Below are 23051 nucleotides of genomic sequence, written 5' to 3' on the forward strand. Positions count from 1 at the left end.
GGTATTTCATTCCCAACCAATGTGATTTAGATAATTTGGGAGGTCTTCAATTTTTAACTGAGTAAGATGTAATTGACAGTGGGATGAACAAGTATTTGATGACCACTGCCGATTTTGTGCAGGTTTTCCTACTTACAAAGTCATTGTAAGAAGGTCTGTATATTTATCATATGGTACACACTTCAACTATGAGAGACGGAATCTACAGAAACAAAAATCCAGAATTATCACATTGTATGATTGGTTAAAGTAATTAATTTGCCATTTATTGCAGAAGATAGTATTTGGATTCACTTCCAACCAGTAGCAATGTCCGGTTCTCACAGACCTTAGGTTTTTCGTTTTAGAAAGGGCCCTCCTGGTTTCTCCACTCATGTAGCCTGTACTTAACTCACGTTTAGGAAGCCTCGTTGACACTGTAAAAGAGACACGCTGGGTCCGACAAGCGAGCAATCATAAGGCAGACTCGCGAGAGCTCTCGCCTACCAATGGGCGCGGAGAGAGCATAGAGCAGTCTGTGTTAGACGGACGATCGAGGATAAAATTTGTATGGACCTCGCACAAGGCTGGGATGGCTCCAGACAATACGGCAAGCACTTGGTGAGAGAGGGTCAATCACATGTCTTGCCGAGAAGTTATGTAGCAAATGAAAGAAGTTCAAGATGAAGGTGCGAAAGTCATCTCTCGGGTCTGGGGGCCTTCCACTGCATATACGATCTTATCCACCTCGTGGGCAATCAATGATCATATGGAGGAAGGGAGGGATCAGCCGAACTACCAACGGCGAGGACCTGGGTGCAAGGCTGACTCTGCAAGGGGAGCAGCTGGGGAACAGTCTCCTCCTAAAGAAACCCAGTGTAGTAACACACTATGCCGTTCTATGGAGTTAAAACAATTACTGCAGCGCACGCAAAGGTCCCGCTGCCTTCAGCCAGGGCATGTCAAGGCTGCTCCGGTCTGAAGGTTTGCCAATGACCAAGAATCTGGGCATGATCCGACGAGGGAAGAATGGGAGAAGGTCATGTGGTTCCTGATGGTAGACCAAAAATAGATTTATGCTGTTTTTGGTCCATCCAGTGATAACCTCCGACTCGACGTGTTTGGAGGAGGAGAAGGAAGGAATGGAGCTACTAACGCCGAAGAGCCACGAATCCCAACCGCGTGAAGCCATCGGAGTGGAAACATCATCTTGGGCATGGCCTGGTTCTGTGCATAAGGGGGACAGGATAGCGAGCGCACCGGGGGTAGGTCTTGAGCGGTGAAGGAGTGGATTGGGGCCGCTTATGTTCTTGCGAGATTGGCAAATCAACCTGCGCGTTCCCTCAGGTGAGGACGAGGGCATTGTGAAGATGGGGTCGTGGCTGGGTTCTTCCAGCGATGCCAGCAACGAGGCCGAAACCACAACAGCAGGGAAGACTAAGGAAGTGGCTTCCGTAAGAAGCAAGTCGTCAAGTTCGTGTTATCGGCTAGGCCGGTTCCGCAGACCTGGGAACCCAAAGTAGAAAAGTGGTGTGTGGGAGGGCGCTGAAAAGATCCCGTAGTTGCCGCGCGGCGAGGGGGGGGTTTCGACCTGCCCCGAAACCTGAAGGATCTGGAGAAGGTCTGTAATTGCGGAGAAGTGGACCTAAACATCCACTGCTGTAATTGTGTGTGCATCTCCAATCCTGGTCAAAGAACTCAGGATATACGAGTGGACTCTGTATTGCAAGATAAAAATTACAGACCTCTACATGCTTTGTAAGTAGGAAAACCTGCAAAATCGGCAGTGTATCAAATACTTGTTCTCCCCACTGTAATTACATTTCAGTAAAAATTGAAGACCTCCCAAATTATTAAACACATTGTTTGGAATGAAATACCAAATTAATTCTGTATTGACCAAACATCTTTTCAACCAATTGATCTTGAAAGGGTTATTTATGTAAACAAAATCCAACACTTCCAGACCACCTTCAGATTTTTTATTTGAGAGGACTGACTTTTTTTTATTTGTGAGACTTACTTTTCCAGATGAAGTCAAGAAATGTCTTGTTGATCTCTTTACAGGTAGAGATATTTACAAATAAAGATAATGAGGGGTACACAAAGCGAGACAGTCCCTCTGCCTTGGACAGAAGCACTCTCCCAATTATAGAAAGATCCCTTTGTAGACAATTATTAAATATATTCTTGGTTTTCTTAATTTTAGGAGAGAAATTCATATGTTGTCTGACTAAGTGGTTTTATGATAGATGTATTCCTAAATATTTAACATAGTCCTTTACAGGCATTTTCTATTTCTTTATCATCAGAGTCATAAACATAAGATTTCACATTTAGAAACGTTTAGTTTTAATCCAGATGCAATAGAGAATGCAGTGATAGCATTAAGGACATGGGAAACCTTGTCTTTATCTTTTCAAAAAAGAGTAGTATCGTCTGCAAGTCGGAAAATTTTGATATCTCTGTTAAAAATTGATAAACCCTGCAGATTTGCATTATTCATAATATCTAGAGATAGAAATTCCACTACCAAAATGAATAAAAAGGGCGAAAATGGGCATCCCTGTCGTACACTTCTGTTGATGCTGAATCTTTGTATGTATTACGGTTTCGTATCACATAACTATTTATATCTTTGTAAAACATGCGAATGACTTTGATAACATTTTCACCGAAACCAAAAAGTTTAAGAGACCGATAGAGAAATGAATGTTCAATTGTGTCAAAGGCCTTACAGAAGTCCAAACATAAAACAACAGCATTTGAGTCCATTTCATCTGAATATAATATCGGAGTATATATGACGGCCTTTTCTAAATCCTGTTTGAGTCTAATTTATAATGGTATCTATTCCTTTAAAAAATATTTTGACATAATTTGTAATCAATATTTAATAAAGTAATTGGTCTCCAATTGTCAATGAGAGAAGGGTCTTTATCAGGCTTTGGAATCAGTGAAATAAGACCCTGTACAACTGGGAACTTGTAAAAAAACAAAATCATAACATCAGTGATCTTTAAGTCGAAACTTGGAATTCCGAGTTGGATGATGGTTCACAATTATTTTTACCAGTCTTCTTTATTTTTGTGCTAGTGCAAGTAAGTTTGTGCTTTCAAGTGCTAGGAAACTCGGAAATGTACGACTTGCTAACTGGTTGTAGTTCACAGGAGGTTGGCGGCACCTGTATTGAGGAAGACAGACTCGTGGTAATGGCTAGGGCGGAGTGAGTGCAATGGTATCAAATACATCATACACATGGTTTCCAGGTGTTTGATGCCATTCCATTAGCTCCGTTCCGGACATTATTATGAGCCTCCGAAACCTCAGCAGCCTCCTGTATTGTAGTTATACACCTGTTGCGTTCAACCAGTTAGCAATTCGTACATATCCGAGTTTCCTAGTCCCGAAAAAGCACATGAACGCGAAATTAAACACACTGAAGTTGGAAAACGGAGATTTCCCAGTTGTTTTGAACTTCTCCAATTTTACAAAATGTACCATTGGCCACAGATTTTTCTTGAATAGAAGAGCTTGAACAGCACTGAAGCATACAAATATAACACGTGGTTAGAATAAGGAAATATAATATCATTAAATGGAATTTAATATAACTTTTCCCCCACTTCCTACATCTACACTTGATATTTTCCTCCATATATCAAAGCAGAATGAAATTCCAGTCAAATAGAGTTTCATGTTGTCAATAAATAGTACAAAAAAATCTGATATTTTCACATCGTTAAGGTCCATAACAATTCATTGTTCCCAAATGTGCATAAGTATTTGCCCCTTCGGTAGCCTATCTGTGTGTTTTATTCCAGGTTCTGTCATTGGATGGCGACAAAGGATAGCTTTGTAGGCCACAATGCATTGTCCCCCGGCTCTATTTTTGTAAATGGACTCGCCCATGAGCTTTCCCTTGTGTCAGTCACCATGGCGGCATACAGCAGAAAGCTGTGGCCTCATCGTCACTTTTAAACCTATCATAATGATTTTTTAAAGGTTGCCTTTCTACATGTATAGGTTTATTATAAAAAAAATGGACAACCGGTTACTGTCAGGATAGATTTCTACTTTTTTCTTTGAAGGCGGATACATGAAATTGTGGCAAACGCAAAAATGCTGAATATCAATGGATTGGCTTTTAGTGTCGGTTTAGATAAAGGAACCGTTTTACCATAATACAAATTGTACAGCAACAGATCTACTGTGTTGGATTCTGGATTCTTCGAGCCGCGCCTCGATAGCAAGTTTGTTTGGACCGGTGGCAGCCTTCTGGTATCGGTTTGGGGACAGAATAAATCCCGAGGCTCACATTGTGGCCTGGCCGTGGGGACTAATTATCAATTTTTAGCACACTGGAGTTCTCTTAGTGGATAACAAAGTGGTTACAAAGATTGTGGCTTGGTCTGTGCATACCCAGACCGCGAACATTAGAAAGTTGTCAACAAGATAAGCAAATTAATTGTTTTTAACGCGTCTTCAAAACAATGGCGTCTTATGTGGATAACAGTTTTCGTCAAGCTGTGATGATGAATCCGGCAGAAAGAACGCAACAGGTCAGTATAATTATTTGATTAGCCTTCAGTGATACTAATCTCAAAATGTTGTAATTTGTGAAACCTCTCTACTACTGTCAGTGTTCTATAATTTCCCGCTACCACTGCTTCGCTAAATTGTTACATTCTTTGTTTCTGCGTTACTGTTGCCATGCGGCTACAGTGTTACGTATCCTGACTACATCCCGGTAAAGCTCTATCATTGGGAGATAATCTCCAGCTACTTTACATAACAGGATTTGATAGTAACCCAGCCATTTGTCACGAACAAATTCAGACTTCAGAGCACATCAGAGCGAACTTTTCCTGTATTTTCCAAACGGCAATGTAAACCGGCTATATTGTTTCCCAGACAGTGAAATAGGCTACGAATTTGCTCAATTTGTTTTTAAACGGCATACAAAACAAAAACCTAGACTAATGCTATTGGCCTGAACCAATTCCAAACAAACCTTAAATGTGTGTCATTAGGCATATTGAGCTTGAATTGAAATGTTTTGATTAATAGACACTGTTTCAGATGTACACTTTAGGCCTCTCCTAGAGGTGACTTAAATAATCAGGACTCCTTATCTGTAGCCGCTTGAATTGGCTGCATGGGACAGTTGGCAATAATCAAGTTCAGTGGACTATATCGGTTAAATTTTCACATGCTATTGTTTATTGCAAGGGTAATTATTTCCAGTACATTTCAACCACCAGGCAATTGTCCCTGGCGCCCTGCGGTTTGTTAGCAGCAAGAGATACGCACAACGATGGCCTAAAATCGATAGACCACTTAAAATAGTGGGCGAGGCGATAGTGACACTGCCACATGCTGATGTATCTGACATTGAGGAAACAATTAAACGTCTGTCACGTGTTGTCATTGATGTCTCGTTAACCGTGTGCTAGTAGGTCTACACAGTTCATTATGTTTCATAGTGGAGCATACCATTCTAGTCATCTGTGCTTGTACTAAATTAGTACAACATAACAATAAATGAATATGGCATCATGCCTGTCACTCATCTCCATAGCTCTTCAGGAAACAATGAGCCTTATAAGTTAAAAAAAAACAATTTTATAGCCATGTCACACTACACCTATTGGTGTGTCAATGTCTCTGTTTACGTTATCCGTCAACCAAGCCACCATATTCTGTCCACATACTGTTCATAATGTCTATACATCCCATTACATACAGTGCTTTCGGGAACTATTCAGACCCCCTGACTTTTTCCACGTTTTGTTACATTACATCCTTATTCTGAAATGTATTAAATAAAATACATTCCTCAGTCTACACACAATAACCCATAATTACAAGGCGCAAAACAAGTTTGAGATGTTTGCAAATGTATTACAAATATAAAAAACATACCTTATTTATAGAATCCCTGAGCTGACAAGGTAAAAATCTGTCGTCCTGCTCCTGAGCAAGGCAGTTAACCAACAGTTCCCTTGCGGAAGACACATTTCAGTATACTGCATTGTTGTACAGCTGACGAGGTATCCCCCTTTCTCCTTTAAATAAGTATTCCGACTCTTTGCTATGAGACTTGAAATTGGGTGCATCCTGTTTCCATTGATCATCCTTGATGTTTCTACAACTTGATTTTAGTCCACCTGTGGTAAATTCAATTGATTGGACATAATTTGGAAAGGCCACACCTGTCTATATAAGGAGTTGTCAGTGCATGTTGTCAGTGCATGTCAAAGCCAAGCCATGAGGTTGAAGGAGTTGTACGTAGAGCTCAGAGACAGTATTGGGTTGAGTTACAGATCTGGGGAAGGGTACCAAAGAAAATTCTGCAGCATTGAAGGTCCCGAAGAACAGTGGCCTGGAGGCATTCTTAAATGGAAGAAGTTTGGAACCACTAAGACTCTTCCAAGAGCTGCCCACCCGGCCAAAGCTATCGAGGGAGAAGGGCCTTGGTCAGGGAGGTGACCAAGCACCCGATGGTAACTCTGACAGACTGGGAGACTAGTCAGGATCTAGGTAAAAAATGAACGGAGCAGAGTACAGAGATCCTTGATGAAAATCTACTCCAGAGTGCTCAGCACCTCAGACTGGGGTGAAGGTTCACCTTCCAACAGGATACGCCCCTAAGCACACAGCCAAGACAACGCAGGAGTGGCTTCGGGACAAGTCTCTGAATGTACTTGAGTGGCCCAGCCAGAGCCCGGACTTGAAGCCGATCGAACATCTCTGGAGAGACCTGAAAATAGCTGTGCAGCGATGCTCCCCATCCAACTAGACAAATTTGAAAAACTGTTTTTGCTTTGTCATTATGGGGTATTGTGTGTAGATTGAGGGGGGGGGGAAACTATTTAATCAATTTTAGAATAAGGCTGTAACGTAACAACATTTGGGAAAAGTCAAGAGGTCTGAAGACTTTCCGAATGCACTATATATATATATATATATATATAGTACCAGTCAAGTTGACACACCTACTCAATCAAAGGTATTTGTTTTATTTTTTAAAGATTGATTTAAATTGTAGAATAATAGTGAAGACATCAAAACTATGAAATATGGAATCATGTAGTAAGCCAAAAATTGTTCAACAAATCCAAAAATATTTTATATTTCAGATTCTTCGAAGTAGCCACCCTTTGCCTTGATGACAGCTTTGCACACTCTTGGCATTTTCTCAACCATCTTCATGAGGTTGTCACTTGGAATGCATTTCAAATAACAGGTGTGCCTTTAGTTAATTTGTGGATTTTTGTTTTCCGTAACAAACAGTTGTGTTGTGACAAGGTAGGGGTGGAATACAGAAGATAGCCCTATTTGGTAAAAGACCAAGTACATATTATGGCAAGAACAGCTCAAATAAGCAAAGAGAAATGACAGTCCATCATTACTTTAGGACATGAAGGTCAGTCAATCTGCAAAATTTCATGAACTTCGAAAGTTTCTTCAAGTGCAGTTGCAAAAACCATCAAGCGCTACGATGACATTGGCTCATGAGGATCGCCACAGGTAAGGAAGACCCAGAGTTACCTCTGCTGCAGAGGATAAGTTCGAGTTACCAGCCTCAGAAATTGCATCCCAAATATATGCTTCACAGAGTTCAAGTAACAGACACATCTCAACATCAACAGCTCAGAGGAGACTGTTAATCAGGCCTTCATGGTCGAATTGCTGCATAGAAACCACTACTAAAGGACACCAATAAGAAGAGACTTGCTTGGGCCAATAAACACGAGCAATGGACATTAGACCGGTGGAAAAAACTGGTGGAGTCCAAATTTGAGATTTTTGGTTCCAACCGCTGTCTTTGTGAAACGTAGAGTAGGTGAAGGGATGATCTTTGCTTGTGTAGTTCTCACCGTAAAGCATTGAGGTGTGCTTTGCTGGTGGCACTGTTAGAGTTATTTAGAAATCAAGGCACACTTACCAGCGTGGCTACCACAGCATGGGACTGTCATTTGTTTTTAAACAGGACAATGACCCAACGTCTCCAGGCTGTGTAAGGGCTATTTTATCAAGAAGGAATGTGATGGAGGGCTGCATCAGATGACCTGGCCTCCACAATCACCCGACCTCAACCCAATTGAGATGGTTTGGGATAAGTTGGACCGTGGAGTGAAGGAAAAGCTGCCAACAAGTACTCAGCATATGTGGGAACTCCTTCAAGACTGTTGGAAATGCATTCCAGGTGAAGCTGGTTGAGAGAATGCCAAGAGTGTGCAAAGCTGTCAAGGCAAAGGGTGGCTACTTTGAAGAATCTCAAATATAAAATATATTTAGATTTGTTTAACACTTTTTTTGGTTACTACTTGATTCCATATGTCTTATTTCATAGTTCTGATGTCTTCACTATTATTCTACAATGTAGAAAATAGCATAAATAAAGAAACCCTTGAATGAGTGGGTCTTCTTAAATGTTTGACTGGTACTGTATATATTTCTTCATTCCATTCTTTCACTTTTAGATTTGTGTGTATTGTAAGATAGGAACACAAGTATTTCGCTACACCTGCAATAACATCTGCTAAATATGTGTATGTGACCAATGAAATTTGATTTGTGTATCTGTCAAAGATATGCTTGTTATTTCCTACGCACTGTGCTGTTTGTCTGACTTCACAATGGAAGCCTCATAAACTAGTTATTCCATAGCATTAACTGTGAACTCCGTTATCCCACTATGCCCGTGCAGATCCAAATTCTGCAATAACGTATTTGTAAGCATTAAAGGCAAGCTGGCTAGAAATAAAAATACACGTTGACGCTGATATGAGGAAACGAGTATTTGATAAATGTGTACTGACCACAGTCCCCACAAGTTCTCCTTGAAAGATGTCCAGAACTTGTAAAAATTTAACTAGGCACATCTTTGCACTTTTGTTTCTGAATTTTAACTTGTCACTCATTTAAATATTCAGCTGGTAGTGTCCCCCTTACGCAACTGACAGCATTAGTCTTATTGGAGATGGCATTCCCTCTTGGTATTAGCCTAGGTTTCAAAGATTTGAAATCATCAACACCTGGTTCTGACTGGTGGTGAGGAATAATAATAAAAAATAAATAGTTAAATTGATACACACCTTGTTAGGCTTCCCACACAGCCATATTTCCATGTTACAGCGCTTGTTTATGGAAAACAGAAGACAGAGTGGACTACCTGTGGTAATTACCCTTTTGCGTCTCCTAACATCTGTGTAAACGGAAGACAGATGCCACAAACGTGTTGTCAGTCAAAAGTACTGTCTGCTGCAACTGTTAAAACAGTGCACAGTGTGTATTTTAGCATTTATTACATTATTTTGGTGTGATATGAAAGAGGGATTTCTGTTTCTAGAACTGTACTGCAATTTTGCATTTACATTTTAGTCATTTAGCAGATGCTCTTTTCCAGAGCAACTTACAGTTGGTGCATCTTAAGATATCGAGGTGGGACAACCACATATCAGTCAGTCAGTAATAAATGTTCTCAAACTAGCTGTCAACAAAGTCGGGACTAGTAAGGGGGGGAGGAGTCAAATGTGGGTGTTAGTTCACGAAAGGCAATTGAGAATCGTTTGACATTTTGATGGAGTATTTCGCTGTTTTAGCTTCCAGAGCCAATTCACCCTATAAACAGAACATGTAAGGTTCTTGGGCTAAGGAGTAACATTAGGCTCCTTTAGTCCAATATTGGGTTAGGTGGTAGCCTACTGATGTCATGTTGACTGATTGTCTCATAGAACAAAACATATATAAGATCTCCTAAGTCTGTGTTAACCTCAGACCTTATCCCAAAATTCTATTCTTTACCCATTCGTTTTCTCCATGGGAATGGCTGAATGAACCAGCGGTAACTCATCTCTGTTTTTTAGGACTACAAGCTGGCGAGTTCTATAGAAAATTAGCCTGGTTAATTTAAGTGGTAAAAATACCTGGCTGAAAATGTGTCTCTAATCGGCTGTACAGCCGCCGCTAGTGTCTAAGATGCAGCAGCCATCCAAGAAGAGACAATGAGTCAGACTTGTCAGCTCCTTGTAATTGTTTAGGCAGGTGCAAAAAGGCAAAGGCCATGAACAGTCACACACAGTCATCAAGACCTCTAGCTGCCAGTGAATCACATAGCTCAAATGCCAGGCCTACCTCAGAGCTCAGACAGTGTCCTTGTGTGCTTAACTTAGCATGGGATTAGCGTAGTAGTCAAACAGTGGCTAGTAATATCTAAGTGAAAAGGCGGTGAGGAGAAGTTGAAGACAGGAGCCCGGGAGGCCCAGAGAGACAGACATTGCTTGTTTCTCTCTCTAGTCAGGATGCTTTTTGAACCGAGCCAGCAGGAAGGAAGGGCTGACGGCAAGACGGACTCAGATGGGAAGACATTTTTGAAGTGACTGTTTTCATCCTGCTTGTTTTCATCCTGCTTGTTTTCATCCTGCTTGTTTGTGTCGTTTCTGGTCTGTGACATCTGTCCTATTTTGGTCACCCAGTCAGAACAGAAGCATGCGAGACAGGCTTGATTGAGAAATAAAATGGATTGCGAAGAACTTTGTCTTATGCTTTTGAAAGCAGGAACCTTCTAGTGTGCCCTTATAAAATGTGCTAATATAGGCTAAATGCTTCAAACTCCCAGTCCATAAGCACAAAAGCAACTTTCTTTGGCCTCTCCTCGTGCCGCTAACCCTGTGGAACTTAAGTGATGTCACATGTTATTCTTGTATTGAAAGTGGAGGCCGAGCTCTGGCTTAACTGTTTACACACATGGCGGTTACAGTTACGTATTCATCACATTATTAATACAGAAGCTACGTATTTCAAGGTAAAAAGGGAAGAAAAGCGCAAAATGAATGATGCCTACACTCGCTCAGAGTACACTATTTAGGAAAAGCCCTTGATTAGCTGGTTTTGGGGTTTTGTTTTCTTATCCAGTATTGGCTGTATTTCAGCTCATAATGACATTTGAGATAATGGGGGATGGAACAATTCATTATTATTGACAGGTTGCATTGAGCCACAGTACATTAGAAATATTGATGTAGTGTTCCAGAGTTGTAGTTAGTCAATGATTGCTGTTTAAATTTGTGAAATCTGTGACCTAGTGGGCAGCCCTTCGTTTTCTGTAGCAATGGAGGACAGGGAAAAAATACAGTTGAATTCCTCAGATTGCCTGGTTTGAATTGTGTGCCTGCATTGGAATTCCAGGCCACTGGAACACCTCATTGGAATACCAGGATGTTGTGTGCCACAGTGCTAGTGTTTGTCTGTTAGTAAGCAAATCTAATAATGAGAAGGCCAATGAGATAGGCCTGTCCTCTATATTCAAATCCGATACTGAGACTGTACAAAAACAAATGGTCACAAGCCGTTGCACTGTGGCGCACAATTTAACCACACTGGACTGTCTGCTGAAATCGTCACTACCTTGCTCTCTAGTGTATGTACCTCTCTGATAACAGGCTTCTGTATATTTTCATCTCTGCATTACAATCTGTTGTTTCTACTCTGTTCTTAACAAAGGTAAGATCACAATCCATTGGTCTCATTTTAAGGCAGGAATATCCAATGTGGTGAATTATGAAATATCTAGGCTACCTACACAGTAGGCTAAATCTAAAAAATACATAGGCCTATCTCTTACTAATACACTAGATATCTTTCAGATACAGTAATGTTTTTGGAGAAGGGAAAGTACAAATCAAACAGGAATATGCAACATAACCTTCATACAATGGACTAAAAGCTGACCATCCAGTGCTCCCTCTGTACTTTATTTGATCTTGTGGTCTAATGCTATGCTCTGACTACGCTATGGGTAATGCCCCTCCACACAGTAGCTGCTTTGAAGTGTTGCTAGGCTACTCGCTCCCTTCTATCACATTGCAAAACGTGTTCCTGTGATCTGCTTCCATAGATTGTACACTTTCATCTGCCACCATACTCAGTGCAATACAAAGACGTAGCCCGTTTCTCTGTGTTCTCAAGCCGCTTGGAGGGAAAACGGCTTTCGTCGCACTGCATGTTTCCTCAAGGTGCATTGCGCTCTCGCCCTATGTCTGTTGGAATATAGACGGATCGGGACATTTCTTTGATGGTCATACGTTTGTCAGATGAATCGCCCTCAACTCATGGCAAAGGCATGTTTCAGTTCCTTATGCCTCATGACATATTTCTTAAAGGAAACAACTTCAGACAAGAGTCAAGGCCCCACACTGTAGATTCCATTGTTCTTCACTGCAGAATGTAGTGATCAACAGATTACTAAACACTACACACTTTACATATTGTGCATATAATCCTTGGCATTGTACAAAGGGTAGAGACCAGTGGCAATTTTATTTGTTTTATGGCTCGCCTTATTTCTATCACATCCTATTTAATGACTGTCATTCATATTCCATTCACCCAGCTCAATGTAACATCAATAGGTTTAGGCTACTGATACTCAAATTTGCCCTATACCCATCATGAGGTTGCTACAGCCTAGCCTATGAAAGTTTATAACGTAGTTTGAGACATTGGAGTTATCAAGGTGACAAAGTGACAAATTCAATACCGCCTTGTACACTCTTTCCTGCATATCAAATGTAATTTGTCACATGCGCCGAATACAACAGGTGTAGATCTTACTGTGAAATGCTTACTTACAAGCCCTTAACCAACAATGTAACAAAAGTAACAAAATCAAATAACAGTAACAAGGCTATATACAGGGGGTACCAGTACCGATGTGCGGGGGTACAGGTTAGTCGAGGTAATACAAGATATATATGTGAATGTACAGTACCAGTCAAAAGTTTGGACACCTACTCATTTAAGGGTTTTTGGTAAATTTTTACTATTTTCAACATTGTAGAATAACACATGGAATCATGTAGTAACAAATAGTGTGAATCAAATCAAAATATATTAGACATTTTTCAAATAGCCACCTAGATGACAGCTTTGCCTAGATGACAGCTTTGCACACTCTTGGCATTCTCTCAACCAGCTTCACCTGGAATGCTTTTCCAACAGTCTTGAAGGACTTCCAACATATGCTGGCACCTGTTGGCTGCTTTTCCTACACTCTGCGGTCCAACTCATCCCAAACCATCTCAATTGGGTTGAGGTCGGGTGATTGTGGAGGACATTTTTTTGGTAAGGAAACAAAAATCTCAAATTTGGACTCATTTTCACCAGTCTGTGTTTCTTGGCACAAGCAAGTCTCTTCTTATTGGTGGCCTTTAGTAGTCATTTCTTTGCAGCAATTTGACCACGAAGTCCTGTTTCACCTCTGAACAGTTGATTTTGAGATGTCTGTTACTTGGCTGGTAATTCAAATGAACTTATCCTCTGCAGCAGATGTAACTCTGGGACTTCCTTTCCTGTGGCGGTCCTCATGAGAGCCAGTTTCGTCATAGCACTTGATGGTTTTGCGACTGCACTTGAAGAAACTTTCAAAGTTCTTGAAATGTTCCGGATTGACTGACCTTCATGTTTTAAAGTAATGATGGACTGCTGTTTCTTTTTGCTTATTTGAGCTCTTCTTGCCATAATATGGACTTGGTCTTTTACCAAATAGGGATATTTTCTGTATTCCACCCATACGTTGTCACAACACGACTGGTTGGCACAAACTGATTAAGAAGGAAAGAAATTCCACAAATTACCTTTCAACAAGGCTCACCTGTTAATTGAAATGCATTCCAGGTGTCTATCTCATGAAGCTGGTTGAGAGAATGCCAAGCGTGTAAAAAGCTGTCATCAAGGCAAAGGGTGGCTACTTTGAAGAATGTCATATGAAATATATTTTGATTTAACACTTTTGGTTACTACATGATTCCATGTGTTATTTCATTGTTTTAATGTATTAACTATTATTCTACAATGTAGAAAATAGAACAAATAAAGAAGAACCCTTGAATGAGTAGGTGTGTCCAGACTTTTGACTGGTGTACTGTATGTGGATTTGGCTGTTTCACCCACACCCTGATCTCCATAGACAAACATTGGCAGTAGAATGGCCTAACTGAAGAGCTCAGTGACTTTGAACGTTTCACCGTCATAGGATGCCACCTTAACAAGTCAGTAAGTCAAGTTTCTACCCTGCTAAAGCTGCCCGGGTCAACTGTAAATGCTGTTGTTGTGAAGTGGAAACGTCTAGGCGCAATAACGGCTCAGCCGCGAAGAGTTAGGCCACACAAGCTCATAGAACGGGACCGCTGGAGTGCGTAGTGCTCAACAATCGTCTGTCCTTGGTTGCGACACCCAAACTGTGTCTGGAAGCAACATCAGCACAATAACTGTTCGTCGGGAGCTTCATGAAATGCGTTTCCATGGCCGAGCAGCCGCAAACAAGCCTAAGATCACCATGCGCAATGCCAAGCATCAGCTGGAGTGGTGTAAAACTCGCCGCCATTGGACCCTGGAGCAGCAGAAATGCGTTCTCTGGAGTGATGAATCATGCTTAACCATCTGACAGTCTGACGGAAAAATCTGGGTTTGGCGGATGCCAGGAGAACTCTACCTGTGCCAATGCATAGTGCCAGCTGTTAAGTTTGGTTGAGGAGGAATAATCTACTGAGGCTGTTTTTTCATGTTTGGTCTATGCCCCTTGGTTTAGGTGAAGCGAAATCTTAACGCTACAGCATACAATTACATTCTAGGCGATTCTGTGCTTCCAACTTTGTGGCCACAGTTTGATGGCCATTTCCTGTTTCAGCATGATAATGCCCGTGTGCACAAAGCGAGGTCCATACAGAAATGTTTTGTCAAAATCGGTGTGGAAGAACATGACTGGCCCGCACAGAGCCCTGACCTCAACCCCATTTTCAGTTCTGCCCACAAATTTTCTATGGGATTGAGGTCAGGGCTTTGTGATGGCCACTCCAATACCTTGACTTTCTTGTCCTTAAGCCATTTTGCCACAACTTTGGAAGTATGCTTGGGGTCATTGTCCATTTGGAAGACCCATTTGCGACCAAGTTTTAACTTCTTGACTGATTGTCTTGAGATGTTGCTTCAATTTATCCACATAATTTTCCTCCCTCATGATGCCATTTATTTTGTGAAGTGCACCAGTACTTCCAGCAGCAAAGCACCCCCACAACATGATGCTGCCACCCCCGTGCTTCATGGTTGGGATGGTGTTCTTTGGCTTGCAAGCCTCCCCCTTTTTCCTCCAAACATAATGATGGTCATTATGGCCAAACAGTTCAATTTTTGTTTCATCAGACCAGAGGACATTTCTCCAAAAAGTACGATCTTTGTCCCCATGTGGTGCAGTTGCAAACCATAGTCTGGCTTTTTTATGGCTGTTTTGGAGCAGTGGCTTCTTCCTTGCTGAGCGGCCTTTCAGGTTATGTCGATATAGGACTCGATTTACTGTGGACATAGATACTTTTGTGCCTGTTTCCTCCAGCATCTCCACAAGGTCCTATGCTGTTGTTCTGGGATTGATTTGCACTTTTCGCACCAAGGTACGTTCATCTCTAGGAGACAGAACGTGTCTCCTTCCTGAGCGGGATGTCACCTGCGTGGTCCCATGGTGTTTATACTTGCATACTATTGTTTGTACAGTACTATTGTTTGTACCTTCAGGGGTTTGGAAATTGCTCCCAAGGATGAACCAGACTTGTGGATGTCTACAAGTTCTTTTTTTTCTGAGATCTTGGCTGATTTCTTTGGATTTTCTCATGATTTCAAGCAAGAAGGCACTGAGTTTGAAGGTAGGCCTTGAAATACATCCAGATACACCTCCAATTGACTCAAATGATGTCAATTAGCCTATCAGAAGCTTCTAAAGCCATTACATAATTTTCTAGTATTTTCCAAGCTGTTTAAAGGCACAGTCAACTTAGTGTATGTGATCTTCTGACCCACTGGAATTGATACAGTGAGATAATCTGTCTGTAAACAATTGTTGGAAAAATTACTTGTGTCATGCACAAAGTAGATGTCTTAACCGATTTGCCAAAACTATAGTTTAACAAGAAATTTGTGGAGTGGTTGAAAAATTAGTTTTAATGACTCCAACCTAAGTGTATGTAAACTTCCGACTTCAACTGTACCTTACGAACAAGGTTGGGGATCAAAACCAGTCAGTGTCTGGTGTGACCACCATTTGCCTCATGCAGCGAGACACATCTCCTTTGCATAGTTGACCAAGCTGTTGATTGTGGCCTGTAGAATGTTGTCCAACTCTTCTTCAATGGCTGTGCGAAGTTGCTGGTTATTGGCGGGAACTGGAACACAATGTTGTACATGTCGATCCAGAGCATCCCAAACATGCTCAATGGGTGGCATGTCTGAGTGTATGCAGGCCATGGACATTTTTAAGCTTGCAGGAATTGTGTACAGATCTTTACGTCATGGTGCCGTGCATTATCATGCTGAAACATGAGGTGATGGCGGCAGATGAATGGCATGACAATCAACTTCATGATCACCTCATGGTATATCTGCGCATTCAAATTGCCATCAATAAAATGCAATTGTGTTTGTTGTCCGTAGCTTTAGCCTGCCCCTACCATAACCCCACCACCACGGGGCACTCTGTTCACAACATTGACTTCAGCAAACCCACACAATGCCTTACACGCTACGCTGTCTGGCATTTGCCCGGTACAGTTGAAACTGGGATTTTACCTGTGAAGGAACACACTTGTCCAGCATGCCAGTGGCCATCGAAGGTGAGCATTTGCCCATTGAAGTCTGTTACGACACCAAACTGCAGACAGGTCAGGACAACGAGCATGCACATGAGCTTCCCTGAGACAGTTTCTGACAGTTTGTGCAGAAATTCTTTGGTTTTGCAAACCCACAGTTTTATCAGCTGTCTGGGTGGCTGGTCTCAGACAATCCTGTAGGTGAAGAAGCCGGATGTGGAGTGACAGGGTTGGCGTTCTTACACGTGGTCTGCGGGCGGGAGGCGGTTGAACGTACTGCCAAATTCTCTAAAGTGACATTTGTAGGCTGCTTATGGTAGAGAAAGGAACATTCAATTCTCTGGCAACACCCATTCCTGCAGTCAGCATGCCAATTGCATGCTCCCACAGCTTGAGACAACTTGTGCAGTTTTGTCACGACACAATGCCAATTTTAGTGGCCTTTTATTGTCCCCAATACAACGTTCTTGATATGCCACACCTGTCAGGTGGATGGATTTTTGTGGCAAAGGTGAAATGCTCACTAACAGGGATGTAAATAGATTTGTGCATAAAATTTGAGAAATAAGCTTTTTGTGCATATGGAACATTTCTGGGATCTTATTTCAGATCATGAAACATGGGATCAACACTTTACATGTTGCATTTCTATTTTGTACAGTGTAATTCAATATATCGTCAAGCCCGTGACTACTGTAGACAGACCTTCATTGCAAAAAAGTGTTTTGATCAGTTATTTGGTGATGTGAATATATTTAGTGTAGTTTTATCTAAAAAGATAGTCCTCCCCTTCCTCCACTGGTAGACAGAATAAACCATCCTCTTGCTCAGACACACAATATATAACTTTATGCTATTGTATTACACAGCTCACACTGTGCTTGGCATTAAATCTGAAGCAGAACGGTATGGCGCCAGAGAAACAAAAGCACCAGAATTGCTTATGAGTGAAAATGGCCTTTTGGCCTAGATTCCTACTGCACAGAGTAATCCTTCCTGTTCTTCAACTGGCCAGACATGAAGTGGATAAAACGGTGAACTGATTAGGAGTCTGTTAATCCAACAGTGCTGTAGTCCACTATACAGACTTAATGCTTGTTTACAAAGGTCTTAGTGTTAGTGGGCTGTGTGTCTGCCACAACAGGGGTCATCGTCTGGGCACACGTGAAATTGTATTGGCCAGTTTTTGTCTTGACTTCTGCCCTTTGTGGCCAACCAGGGTCACCTTGGCCATTTGCCACTTTCCAGTTGTTGCAATACCAGAAACCTTTGCCAGATGCCCACCCATCACTTATTGGCTCAAGAAGGCTCATGATTTAGATAAGCTACTCTAGCACTGGTGACAGGCTATACTGTCAGCATGTATCCTATCTCCTCTCACTCTCAAAGGCCTTTTAGTGTCTTTGAATGATCCATGTCTAAACAAACACTGGGACAAAATTCTTGCTCATCCCTCTGCCTACATGCTTAAAGATTTCAATTTGTCTTCTCTTTATGCTAAACTAGGGGCATGGATTGGTAGCCCCACTATCTTATAATAGTCTGCTTTCCTTTTGTATTATAGAAAGTAAGGGAAAGTTCATCAGTTTTTGCATCCCGTTGACTATCTCTCCAAAGTGGTGACGTTAACCATCTTGTTATCCCAAACTTAAAATGATCACAATCGCTCATCATCCATCTACCTTCATAGGCAATGTGTGTTGAGGATTCTGTCGCAGGTTGGCTACAGTGAATCACCCTGCCGGTCGCTAGACATCAGTGTTGGTTGGTGGGGGAGTCACTCTTCCCAGACAATGTAAAGGGCTTTGAGACCTAGTCTAAATGAATGAATCTATCTTGTCAATCCATATGTTAACATGGGCAAAGTGTTGTAGCTTGCTGTGCTGGGGATGCTGTTACTGCTTGACGTGAACAGAGATAACCCTTTATGACAGAAGATATCCCTTTAGAAGAAGATCCAAGATGGCCTAGCAGTCAGACGTGTATTTTGTCTTGTCCCGTGTATATATCGTTTTCTTCGTATATATTTTAATCTCACTTTCCATCTACAGACTGAATATACTCTCCTACAACTCGCCTCACCCAATGTGGTACGGATCTGCTGTTTTTATACTTTAGAACCGGAACCCCCATCAGAGCTAGCCAGCTAACTAGCTAGTAGTCAGTTAGCCACTGCTAGCAGTCCTCCCTACTCTTCTACATTTGCACACACTGTACATAGATTTTTCTATTGTGTTCTTGACTGTATGTTTGTTTATCCCATGTGTAACTGTTGTTTTTGTCGCACTGCTTTGCTTTATCTTGGCCAGGTCGCAGTTGTAAATGAGAACTTGTTCTCAATTGGCCTACCTGGTTAAATAGAGGTGAAATAAAAATGACATAAGAACAGCTGTCTTTATTCATGGCGGCCATTGTCAAACAAAACATCTCAAAGCGTGGCCAACGGGTAATTTTCACTGGCTTGAGTCTCATGCAGGAAAAATCAACAAGGAGGTTTTGACATTTGATTGAATGAAACGTATGCCTACATCGCTTGTTGTTGGAGTTATGCATGCTCCTTTGCAAAATGTAAAACTATGAAGTCCACTTCTGAGTAATCTGCCTCTTAACATTTAGTTTTTAAATTGTCTTCATATTGCCTACCCTTGTTATTTAGACTCCAATTGCAGTAGTAAAACAGTAACTAAGCACAACATTGTTACTTAATGAGCAATGACAAATCCTGACTTGTTCCTGCGGTCCTGATGATTTCATGTGCCCTGCACAGCAGATTGGAATTGAGGGTTTCAAATGGGTACAGTGTGTCCCTCTATCTGTGTAATTGGTCCCTGAGGGATTGTCTGACCTGTGGCTGGTCACGTATCCAAGACCCTGTCCCTCTTCTGCCTATCAAAGAAAAATGTCCGTTGCTTGCCAGCTTGATCCTAATCCAATTCTGCCTTAAATGTCTGAGGCAGGTTTTTATTTTTTTCCCCTTTCCCTCTTTTGGGAAAAAGGGTCATTATCTCTGGCTGGACTTCCGGCCCGATTATTTCTAAACGGCTCAAGCCTCGGCTACCAGACTGGCAACCTCAAGATTAGCCGGCCACTCTTTCCTCACACTGTGCACCATTGTGTCTTTACAAGCCAGCTTCTTACAACATTTACTTCTGAGATTGACTTGCTTGAAGGCTTGGCAGTATGCTATTGCTAATTTCTGACCGGTTACGTGTATCTGTTAGATAATGTGCCATATTCTTGTAATGACACCATCTCCAAGTCAACATTTGATTTTGAGTGCCTCTGACATCACTTAAAGATTCCCTCCCGCTGTACTTTTAGTTCAAAGGTAAGGAAGCATATGTGATGCACTGTAAATTGCATGATGTATTACAAGGCATAATTTTTTTGTGACATATAGTGATATATTTGTGACATACAGTGACATATATTGTGATAGACCTAGTTCTGGCTAATTGACTGGCTTGACCTCAAACTGCCATCCATTGCCAGGTTTCTCCCAAATGGCCTGGAATATCCTTTGCATTTAAACTGTTCCTGCTGAGAACAAATGCTTTGCATAACTCATCTTGTAATCATTAATATTCATATTGTCTATGTGGTACGTACATTGTTGATGCAATATGGCCTAACAGCTAAGAATGTTGTCTTGCATAATACCATATTAGTGGTGCTTTTTCCTGGAAGATGTTTTGTGCTCTACTTTAGAATAACATTGAATGTTGTTTTTTTGTTCTTTTAACTAGACAGACACCTGTTGTTGCTGTCTCCCTGCCTTAAGGGCAATGTGTACTACAGAGATGAGCAGCAGCTGCTCCAATATTATGCCCTCTGCTGTAGGGCTGAGCACTATACCGTATTGTATAATTTACTGGTATTGATACATGTACCAGTTTGGGTTTTTACTTTACCTTGTGTAACGGTATTTCCAATGTTTGGATTGTTAAATGTGATAGGCCACTCCTGTGTGTAACATCTGTTTTTATAGTTCGTAGTTTACTCTGCTACTTGAGTCTCTGCCTCTTTCCGAACACACCAAGCCCCTCCCACTATCACTCAAGAAAGTGCAGTTGTTGCTTGACCAAGAGACCACTTGCCGTTCATTCTTCAGTCTGCATGGTCAATGCAACAGATGCAGCAAGATGTTGACAACAACGATGCTGCTATCCACATTGCTTCTTAATATATAGGGTGTTCACTCACTGCTCTAGAATGTAGAGAAAAACAGGGAAATTCTAAAGTGTGCTATGAAATGATCAAAACTTAGGGCAAAAACTGTCATTAAATTGCATACGATTAATAATTACATTGTTCTCTACAATAGTATAACCTTAATATACTTGTAATTGATTGTGTTGATGAAATAGGAAAGTACATTTTCTGTGACCGTTACTAGTTTAGACTGCCACTCTAGGTTTTATCTCTTCCATATTTAGTATTGGGAGTTGGTACTGTTTTTTTCTCATCTATTCAGCAGCCTGATGGTCTGGAGGTAGAAGCTATTGGCCTCTGTTAGTTTCAGCCGTGATGCTCCTGTACTGGCCTTGTCCGAGTGATGGAAGCAGGGAGAACAGGCCATGGCTCGTGTGGCTGAGGTTCCTGATGATCTTCTTGGCCTTAGTGCGACACCTGGTGTTGAAGTTGTCCTGGAGGGCAGGCACTGTGCAGTTAATGGTGTGTTCGACTGTAGAGCCTTGCGGTCCGCGGTGGTGGAGTTGCCGTCCCAGGCTGTGATGCAGCCCGACAGTATGCTCTCAATGGTGCTCGTGTAGAACACTGTGAGGGCCCTCTGAGACAGGCCAATTCTTTTTTTTGCATGAGGTTAGGGTCGTTGTCGTGTCTTTACCACGGTGTCCATGTGGTTTGAAGATTTCAGCTCCTCTGAGATGTGTACGCCGAGGAACTTGCCATTTTTGACAGTCCCCATGGCGGCCGCATTGAGGATGTGGGCGTGTCCAGCCTGGTTCATCCTGAAGTCAGCCACAATCAGCTCCTTTTTTGTTTTGCTGGCGTTGGAGAGGTTGTTCACCAGGCACTACACCGTCAGAGGGTCCAATTAAGATCTTTCAGAGCATTTTTAGTGTCGGCTTGTACGCAGCCATGGTGATAATCCATGAGAACTCTCTCGGAAGGTAAAAAGGGCGACATTTGATGACCAAGTATTCCAAGTCGGTAGCGCAGAAGTTCGCAAGTTCCTGTACATTTCCCCCGTCGCACCACTTGTTATTGGTAATAAAGCAGAGCCCTCTTTCTATACGCTCAATGAACTGTAAAACCTGCTGGTTGGGTATAATTCATTTGGATGTCGCAAGAAAACCCAGTCTCAGAAAAACCGTGTATGTTGCAGAATCTGTCCCTCTGGAAGGAGATTCTCGCTCTGATTTGAATTTTTCACTGATAAGTTTATACGTTTATTCACTGATTGAACATTGGTGAGCAGTATGCTCGGTAATAGAGGAAAATTATAGAAACACTAGAAAAGTAGAAACCTGCAATCTATTGTAGGAGCTCGAGGCGAGGCGCCATCTTAGCATGTTTATGGGAGCAATTAGGGTTAAGTGCCTTGCTCAAGGGCACATTGGCAGATTTTTTGTCACCTAGTCGTCTTGGTGATTTGAACCTGCGACCTTTCGGTTATTGGCCCAATGCTGTTAACCACTAGGTTACCTGCCCACTATTATATTACTATAGAATTGGAATCATGGATATAGAATGATTATTCTAACAGTTTACCCATGTGTTTGGATCTAAATCGCAAGTCAAATCGTTTATTTTTCACGGAAAGTAGCTGTTGGCTGCTCCATTTGTCGCATGCACATTAAATATTTTTTTGTAATGCTTACATGCTGACAAGACTGGGCGTGTGCCATTGTGAGCATGTTGATTTTGTCCATCCATAGCAGACGCGATCAGGACACGCAGGTTGAGATATCAAAACAGTCTGAACCCACCTATATAAATTTGGTGACAGGTCGAAACTAAATGTATTTATTTATGCTTTGGAGAGCTTTCGTGTCATTTTAATAAGGAGCCCATTTTTTATTTTTGATAAATTCACTTCACTAGCTGCAGCAGGGAGAGGACAGAGACTAGAGCAGAGATGGTCGGAGAGAGGCGGGAGAAGGGGCTAAGTGATCGGTGCACACACGGCAGGTGGCGGAGCCTCAGAGAGGGAGCAGAGCAACTCAGCCAAGCTGGCACACAAGCAGGGAAGTCGCTGGGGCAACCTTAAAAAGTAGCTGAATTTGTCGCAATACTCTTTTGCCAATAAAAGTCACTGCAGCGGTCTGAACTCACTAAATCTACTTGGCAACACTGAATATCATGCAGCCCTACCTGGCAGCGTGGAAAGGATCTCAAATGAGTGCAGCAAATGCACAAATTGCTAAAAATAGAAATTCTTGGTTGAGGTTTGATTGAACAGTGTAAAAC

At 41.8% G+C, this 23051-nt stretch overlaps 1 protein-coding gene across 1 annotated transcript in view; it reads left to right on the plus strand.

Annotated features, from left to right (window-relative positions):
* The first annotated feature begins 3871 nt into the window (after positions 1-3871).
* The window catches only part of LOC111965514 (rap guanine nucleotide exchange factor 2-like), a 149188-nt gene continuing 130008 nt past the window's right edge, over positions 3872-23051 (plus strand). The window contains 1 exon segment of the mRNA XM_070444238.1: positions 3872-4541. Coding sequence (XP_070300339.1) covers positions 4473-4541 — 69 coding nt within the window. The 5' untranslated portion in view covers positions 3872-4472.

The sequence above is a fragment of the Salvelinus sp. IW2-2015 genome, linkage group LG6.2 (assembly GCF_002910315.2).
Source record: "Salvelinus sp. IW2-2015 linkage group LG6.2, ASM291031v2, whole genome shotgun sequence".
NCBI classification, from domain to species: Eukaryota; Metazoa; Chordata; class Actinopteri; order Salmoniformes; family Salmonidae; genus Salvelinus; species Salvelinus sp. IW2-2015.